This window comes from Hyposmocoma kahamanoa, unplaced genomic scaffold (assembly GCF_003589595.1).
Source record: "Hyposmocoma kahamanoa isolate Upper Pololo Valley unplaced genomic scaffold, ASM358959v1 79, whole genome shotgun sequence".
Taxonomy (NCBI): Eukaryota; Metazoa; Arthropoda; class Insecta; order Lepidoptera; family Cosmopterigidae; genus Hyposmocoma; species Hyposmocoma kahamanoa.
This window is the reverse complement of record NW_020653993.1, coordinates 10,654,508-10,663,960: the sequence shown is the minus strand read 5'-3', so window position 1 is coordinate 10,663,960 and position 9,453 is coordinate 10,654,508. Positions and strand designations below refer to the sequence as shown.

General features: G+C 36.1%; 1 protein-coding gene across 1 annotated transcript; it reads right to left on the bottom strand.

Moving 5' to 3' along the window:
- Positions 1-5,479: 5,479 nt before the first annotated feature.
- On the bottom strand, positions 5,480-6,398 carry LOC113233615. Its single transcript, XM_026468769.1, has one exon. It carries the CDS (start codon positions 6,386-6,388, stop codon positions 5,495-5,497), a length of 894 nt encoding a protein of 297 aa, XP_026324554.1. The 5' UTR covers positions 6,389-6,398; the 3' UTR covers positions 5,480-5,494.
- Between the last annotated feature and the right edge of the window lie 3,055 nt (positions 6,399-9,453).

Sequence of the window (9,453 nt, the reverse complement as noted above, 5' to 3'; positions counted from 1 at the left end):
CGAAAAAAATGTCCCAAGTCAACCTATTTAAACGTAGTGACATGTAAAGGAATATGAAAAAGCTAAAACGTTGAATTTAAATTGTAATGTCATCGCAGTACTGTCTAATTTTGCTTGCTTCGCTGTCAGTCGAACAAACGAAGACTAAAGCGTGAATGACGCTCTGTATACGATTTTAACGCCCTGTAAGTAAGTTCGGACACTTTTTAGCGCGGACCCGACGTCCATATAATTGTAAGTCAATGTTGTACCTACATTAAAATATATTAACTACAATTGCAGTAGAGCTCTTGTGAAAGAGCTCGTCCAGGGAAGAACTGGCCCAACACCTATTTCTGCCGCCAAGCTGTAATGTGAGCATTTCTGTGTTTTGATGACAAGTGTGCTGGTGGAACTAAAGGTCAGATTTAGGTCTCAGAGTGACGGGTGTAGTGGCAGTGTCCTTCCGATCTTTCCGATTTAAAACCCTGAATGGCACTGCAACTGTTATGGGCAGGCGTTTCGCTTCCCACCAGTCACTTGAAAACGTAAAAAAATGCAAACTGTATTAGAAATGAAACTATTTTTTCGGATCTACTGACTAACCATGGGACCTCTAAAGTGCCCAAAACGTTGGTTTAGATCGCTAAATATTCGCGTTTTAGATCCGAAAATCGTTTAGTTTCCCATAATCACGAAAACCTAAGAACTCGATATACAGAACGATGTATGTCGAATAATTCTACAATCCATTTGACTTTAATGCGAACAAGTAACTACTTATACGTGATATAACAATATAGGTATGCAGAACTAAAATTTGTAACTTCTCTCAATAAGTAAGAATGTTATTTATTAATGTATAGCAATAAAACAATTGCATAAACATACTCCAACCGTTGCAATTTGGATGCGTAGTAGGTATTTATTGGATACGACCTTGATTGATCGGCTTAAACGGAGATGTCAAAAGAACGAATTGCAATTGGTTGAGAGATAATAGCTCTTCTTCACTCGTCTTTTGTGGACATGTACGTTAAATTTAACACGAATAACGTAACTTAACATTTTAGGTGAAAATATTAATCTAGTTTATGAACTCCATGTCATTAAATCAACCAATCAGGTAGAAAATAATACCTGATTGGTGTTATTGACTACCTGATTGGTAATTCCTTGCCGATGACATTTTTTTTCGTCAAATTTTAAAAAAGAACTTCAAAACGTTAATTAATTCGTCCGCTATAACAGTTATAGACGTAACTAAAGATTTTGACGTAAACAAAAGTATTTACATGATATAAAAATTTCATGGTTTAATATTTCTATGTTGTAGTGTGTTACAACCACAAAGGCTGTGTGAATGATTTAGCTATAAAAAAAATAAAAGGGTAAATTTTCAGGTCGGTGGCAATTTTTAATAATAAATATTCGAATACATTATCGTGAAATTTTAAATAATATGTAATATTTTAATTCAAAAATTACCACCGAAATTAGGTAGAGAAAACTAACCTGAAAATTACTCATCACGTTCCCATACCTCTTAACACAAAAAATGCTAATGTATAATGCAGCCAATTTGTTGCGTGTGGAGTATAATTAATTTATAATTTATTGTAATTTTTATGTAACCATAATTGATTAAAACTGCGTGTCTCTTGCGTTGTATAAATAATGTTAGTGAAGTAAGAAATTCGCATGTTTTAGTTTAGACGATCGCATTTTTTGAACAAAACGTGTGTTGTTACATTAAAACAATGTTGTTTTATTTTTTTTTATATCCTCACACAAAAATAACGGACACAGAAAGCACCCTGTATAACACGATATTTTTGTATGAAAGACCTAAGAAGATATTTCTGTAGCAGACCTCCTTGTGAAAAAGTTCGTCCAGGGAATTACTGTCCTGGTACTGACACACTTTTTAGCGCGGACCCGACGTCCATATAATTGTAAGTCAATGTTGTACCTACATTAAAATATATTAACTACAATTGCAGTAGAGCTCTTGTAAAAGAGCTCGTCCAGGGAAGAACTGACTTTACCTATTTCTGCCACCAATCAGAGATGTGAGCATTACTGCGTTCCGGTTTGGAAGGGTAAGGGTGCTGGTGAAATTACAGGCACATGGGACTTGCCAATTTATGTCTCAGGGTGACGGGCGCAGTGGCAGTGCCTCTAAGTTCTTTGAGATTTAAATCTCGTGAGTTGCACTGCAACTGTTATGGACAGGCATGTCACTTACCACCAGGTGCACGTCTTGTTGGTCTCATGTTGGTGTTATAAAAAAAAGACTCGACGGACTATAATTGTGCCCTTCAGTTCTATTATAAGTCAAGTAATAAACATACATACATAAGCTCGCACCCTAGTCCCACAGGAGGGATAGGCAGAGACCACGGAACGCAACTTTATCCTGACACAACCTCGAGCCAACACCAACTACCCTTTTCATACAACTTCAAATACTAAAATACACATTTACGTTAGTTACGCCGTTTATATGCAGTAATATAACTTTTATAGCGTGCCAACCCCGTACCCGATATCGCGACGACCACCCATCCTCTCGAGTAACTATATTAGTCTTTCCTAATGTAGATGGCGCTTCTCGCCATCGACCCTGTTTTGCCAAAAATATCACTTTTTCATAAACCAAATATGGTAATAACGAAACGACTTCCGGTAACTTCCGTCTTATGCGAGATTACAGACCCGCACCCCCTAGCGCCCCAGTTAGCATCCAAGAGTCCGCGTTTAACACTGGTTAGAGTTAAAAGTAGTTTACATGCCCGTCTTTTCTGCTGTAAACCTGTATTAGTTCCTGTTAAAAGTTTTTACTTACATCGTAGTATCTGTGTAATATGTCTGTGCCTCATTTTTATGTAGTATAATAAATCGCACTAGGTACTATTACAATAGTGTTGTAACTCAAAATTTGAAATTCAAGATTATATCATTACTGAAGGTGAAATTTGATTCCCAACACGGCCATGAAACTGTCCTTAGAAAATTATAAGAAACAACCGAAAGATATCTACTTAACTCAAAATGGGGTAAACCTTATCTGAGCTAGTTCTGGCCTTACTCAAAAATATAATATGATTTATTCCCTTTTATTTAATTTAAATATATTTGACAAGTAGATAGATCGATAGATAGATAAACACTTTATTCACTGATATAACACAAATAAATACATAACACAAACAAAACATGATTGTCATAGCAGTGAAACGGCGCTGACTCGGCATATGCCAAAGTTTCCTAAGGCACTGGTTTTCAGTCAGAACCAACGAGAATTAAGTGATTTGAAAGCAAAAATATGACGACTATGCGTAAAGTTATACATTGACACTAATAATATACATAGTAAAGTGTAAATAGTGCATCCAAAATAACCTGTATGATATGTAAGTGCATGAGCGAATGTGAATATAATTACAGCTGTAGGAGTAAGTTGTGACTGTAAAGAGGTTTTAATGTTGTGTAATGTATTTAGTATATAATATAATTATACACATAATGTGAATAGATCAAAGCAACAACAAAATTCGATTCTAGACAGACTACATTAAAGAATAAAAACACACTACACATATTTCTGAAGTGAGAGAGAGAGAGTTTGTCGGTACAGTACAAATACAAATACAAATACAAAAATCATTTATTTCTCTACAAAGTTACAAAGTTTATGTCTATTAACTATAAGGCACTTAAAGAAAAAACACATTTGTGGGAGACTGGAGCCTAAACTAGGTCAAACCTGTATAATAGGTCTCCAGGGACCTACCCCGGGTGTCGAGTAACACATCAAGTACATAACGGAGAGGCATAAGAATGAAATTTAAATATTATATTTAACAAAATTTGTGTGTGTGGGTATGTTTGTTCGAGAGTGTGTGTCTGGTTGTGTGTGTGTGTGTGAGTTTGAGTGTGGGTGGGTGTGGTGTGTGTACGTGGGGATGAGGTGTGTGTGTGTGTGTGTGTGTGTGTGTGTGTGTGTGTGTGTGTGTGTGAGTGTGCTTTGAATTTGGGTTTGGTGGATCTCTCGTTGCATATTGGTGGTTTTTTTTTTTTTTTTTAATAACGCACACTCTCAACATAGCCCCGCACTAGGAAAACCCTGTGTCGCGGGTGCCATGGACACACATATAGACAACCACAAATTACACCCAAACTCACGAGAGAAATAAATGTAGGCCATACAAACATTTCTCCCAGCCCGGGAATCGAACCTGGGACCTCTGCGTGGCAGTCCGGCATGGTAACCGTTCGGCCACGGAGGCAGTTAAGGTGGTGGAACATTATTCCAGCACTTTGAGGCCGAGTATTTGAAACTACCTACTATAAGTAGGAATTTGTGATAAGCTTAAAACCCATATGTAAATTTTAATGATCTTACAAACGATAGGTTTCTAAAAAATACACTTTTTAAGTTAATGAACTATTGAATCAATGCGAAATGCCCACAGTCCTACACCGACTGACTTATTTATTTAGCCTGGCCATACTTTTTTTTTCTTCTAAGTCAAACGAGAAAGAAGAAAATTTAAGAAATAAAACTATGTTTTTGGATGTAAATCATGTATATTCCCATAGATGACGTAGACTAAGCCGTGACCATGACTCTCGTTCTCTGTCTGAAATTCGTCCGGAACCATTACCATGAAATATGTAATACTCGACCAAACCGAAATACAATGCCAAGTATAAAGCTTCATTCGCATTATGCGTGTTTTAATATGGTCGAGTATTACTCATTTCACAGCAATTATTTCGGACGAACGTCGGACCGAGGGCGGGAGTTGACCCCTTGTAAAAGGCCCGAAACGTTGGTTTGTTTGAAAAACAAATATACGCGACTTTAAATGCCGTTTCCTCTTGCTCCTACTGGATGCTCCTACTGGTAGGAGCACCAGGACTAATTTATGTCCATAAGCTCCTGTCGTGACGTCGTATCTAATAAGTACCTACACTGAACTAAAATGAAAAAAATATCGAAATAAACAATTCAAAAATATCTTTATTATACCTATGAGGTAAGAAGAAAATTACACTTTAAATTGTCACTTTGTTCAAGAAACGTGCACACGTTCAAGAAACTTTAAAAAATAGTTTATTTTTGTATGATATTTATTTTGTATTATTTACCTGTATGATATCTCAGTATTGTTTTCTTTAGTATGATTTGTTTTGTGATTATTGAAAAATATAAATAATGTCAGTGTATTAGATAAGTTAGAATTAACGGGAGTTAAGGTGGGAAATGGGTTGATAATGTCGATGATACCTAAGACAAAAATATACATATCCTGCAATGGTAAACCTGCCCGTGAATTTGCATTTACAGTCCCAAGTTCTAAACCCTAAAATGATTAGGCAACTTGCCTACGTACGAGAGACGAATGTGTGAGTTAGGGAAGGTAGGAAAAGAAACCAAAAAAATGTTATAAAAATTACTAATCTCTATATTAACCAGAAATATTATAATAATAATATAAATCTAAATTCAATATGTTACTTCCATCATTTTTTCTCCATAAGCTCTGTCAAAGACGGACACTTTCGAAGTGACGTAGTAGTTGATCTCAATAACTTCCTTAGACCTCACCTTGTTGTTAAGATTGCCTTTTTCCATGACGCCCCTAACGTCAAGACCCCAGAAATTATGACCCTTGTAAGTCTCATCATAGTTCACAGCTACTACTCCGGATAAATTGGCTTCATATTCAATCTCAAGCGTGATAGTTACCCGAGTCGCTTCAAGAGTAGCCATAGCTGCCTGACCTGCCTGCAGAAGCAAGTTCATTGACGATGTAGCGCCAACTCTGACAGTCCTGGATTTCTTGTAGTTCAGACCGTATTTCGAAGTGTAAGAGAAGGGGGTCTTGCCATTGTGGTTCAAGGGTTTGATTTCGAAACCGTATGAGATGTCTTGACCAATGTTCAACTCCTGGGGATGAGACGACGATGACGAAACTGTCTCCTGAACATCCTGGTAAATGCCCATGTTGAAAAGTTCAGGTTTGGAACCATTGTTCTCAAAAACTTGCTGCATGACAATTTGGGGTTCAGATGTGATCTTTAGGATGCGTGCTGACTTTGGTACGAGGGTTCGGATGACCTGACTCCAATCATAGGTAGAGTATAGATCGCCCCAAGGTGTTGGACTACGAAGGTAAGCAGAATCAGGCATCTTTCCAAAATAGTTCCTGACTGCATTCTTGAGTTCCTCGTCACCGAGTTTGAAAACTTTCCTTTCTTCATTGGAAATTACGTCAGCTTGGCTTCCGGAGTAGTAGACTTTCAAAGAGGGCTGGTCTCCATCGTACTGGCCGGTGATTTCAATGTCGATGCTTGCAATCGCCAATGCTGGCAGGAGCAAAAGAAGAAAGGCAACCATGTTTGATTTTCTGAAACAAAAGAACGATTAAATTTTTGAACATGATGAGGTGATACACTTGTTGTGTAATGGGAACAGCATTCACTTTACAAGAGCAATGGCCTGGATTCAACCTGTATCATGCTCACAAGAGGCAGGCATAATACTGTAGTTGTTCAAGCCAAAAACAACGTGAAGAATCCTGCATCTCACAGAGGGCACGTAAAAGCACCTCGAACCTTCTTCAAACCTTCAAGAATCCTTCACAAATGAACCAGTGTGACACAGTTGGGTTGACTAACATAGAGCTTCAGTTCACAGCAGATTGACTCAATATCGACTTGTTGAAACAGAATAAAGGTTAACTTACATTTAGTAAATATTCTTGACTGTTGTAGTTTCTTACAGTTCTCGTATTGATTCGTAATCTAATTGATTACAGAATGACAAACATGATTTAATGTTAGTTTTTATATGTTTTGATCTATGATTTTAGACAGGGGTTGACAACCGTTGGAATGTTTTTTAAATTATTTCTAATAGAATATTTAATAAGTGACAGTGGATAGACACTTAGCGTCGGCAAGCATGCGCGGCGCGGACTTCATTACCAGAGCAGCCGAGAACAGCATAAGACTCAAATAAGTGCCTTCTGCAGTAAAAACTCAAGATTCCTAGGGTGCATAAACGAAACTCCTCGATAAGAAGATTTCGATATGGGCTATTGAAGCTTCTGGTGACCAGGGGGGTCTACTTCGTTCTCCGTCGAAAACAATTATACTATCAAATAAGTAATTCTCGACCAAATGAAATGTATGAAGCTTCACTCGCACCATGCATCTTTTATTTGGTCGTGTATTACTTATTTCACTGTAATTGTTTCAGATAGAAGTCGAAGGATGAACAGCAGTAGACCCCCAGAAAACTAGCAGCTGCTTCTGTAAAAGAACAAGGTTATCAATCCAAATGATAGTAGTACTTTATTTCGGACCAAAACCAATAATCCATAGTTTGTTAGTAAAGAACTTAGGAATAAGGTTAGGTTAGGTAAGTTTAAGGTTGATGCTATTCAAATGTTAAAATTAAAATAAAATATGATTAAATTAAAATAAATTTATATTCAAAAACTATACAATCACGAATATTTACAACAATAAATATACAATTGAAATTAATCTAACACACATAAAAAAACTTGAACTAATCTATAATATAAAAAATGAAAAGACCTGGATGGGCAGTCAATTGTATTCGCCACAACTTTCAGAATGTTGGGGCACCCCGCACATCAAAAATCTGGCATGGAAGCCATCAGTGCGTCTCAGCGAATATGCCTGAACCGCTACAGTATCGTCAAATGCTCCAGAAGGCAGCCTCTATGAACTATGAACAAGCGTTTAACATATTCATAGCTTATGATTTCCAATATACTTTATGTGCATATTATAATTTGAAATTTACCGTAAGCTTTTTGGTGAAGAAAAACAGACCCTGTTCTCTCGCTCACCCGTCTACGCGTCCGTAGATATTACTGTCAAATATGCAATATCTGACATAATTAAAAGACGCGTGATACAAATGAAACTGCATACTTGACATTGTTTTACTTTGCTCGAGTATTACTTTTTTGACAGTAATTGTAACGGACAGATGTCGGACGGAAAACGGGAACAGACTACCATGTCGGGATGTGATGAAACCTACACGAGTCACTCCGAGCCACCAAAACAATTAATTTATTGCAAACCAAATTTCCCGGTTGCATATCATCTCGATCATGTGATTTAACACCGCTGGATTAATTTTTAAGGGGTTATGTTAAAGACAGAGTCTATATGTAGCCAACCGATGTAGAGTGAGTGAGATGGCCCCCCTGCCCCGTGCACTTAGGTATCTAAATCAGTTGCTTAACTTCGACTCCTCATTGGACCTCTTTGCATGCTCAGAAACAAAATTCATATTTTCCGCAGGACGCTATCTGGAGTCCTTGACCAGAGACAGTAGTATTAAATGTTAGTTTAAAATGTAATTACAAATGGTTTTTATCTTTTTTTGTCATTAATGTTAATCTGTAATAATTTATTGTTTATGGTATTGTATTAATAATTTTATCAATTTTCATATTTTATTCACTTTTGTAATTGACTTAAGATTGATTGTACATTTAGCTTTAAGTCTTACTATTGCGTTTGGATTGACTGTAAGCAATATGTAATAAATAAATAAATAAATAAATAAATAAACCGAATCGCTTGCAGCCTTAAAACTCAAAATTCGTGAAGTGATTAACGAAATAGACCCACCATTTTGTCATAAAGTAATTAAAAACTTTGATGAAAGAATCGACATCCGTAACTGTGGTCGTGGTGAACATTTGTCGACATCATTTTTCATTCATAATTGCCAAACCTTACTTTTTTTAATACAATAAAAATTTGAATCATTGTCATGTGAATTTATTGTTTTATTTTGATTTGCAAAACAAAGTTCTTGTAGAAAAACCCTATGCTTATTATTAAATTACAATGGTCAGATTACACAAAAATTTAACACTAAGTATATAAAGTCTAAAAAAGGTGGTTTTGGTTTACGACGTCTGCAATTAATCATGAGTCTGAATCTTTTCAATAAATCATCAAAATTTAAAATACAATATTGTCGAAACGATAATTTTACGTCCCAATTAAAATTCTTAGTAATTGTTGCATAATTTACAATTTGCTAACTCCTAATTATGCTTTATTTTAATAGTGCAAAAATTGCATGTCCATTTTAAAAGTCAATTTCTTTACAGAAAATTACTCCTTACCATGTTTACATAGCGTTAAATTTTCCATAAACTAATACTTTGCATACTTTGACATAAAACTGTACCTTAAACCTATAATGACGCGGAGTTGTGACCATCAACCAAAATTACCGTCATAGCTTTTTATAAGCTAGAGTATATAAAAGTAAACTGGTCACCATAGGCTTCTTCTGATCGTATAGAAACAATGTGGCTACCCCAGAGCCAAACCTAATAGTATTTTAGACATTTTAAATGATTTAGTAGCAGAAGAGTGCCTTGAGAAAGAGTTCGTCCA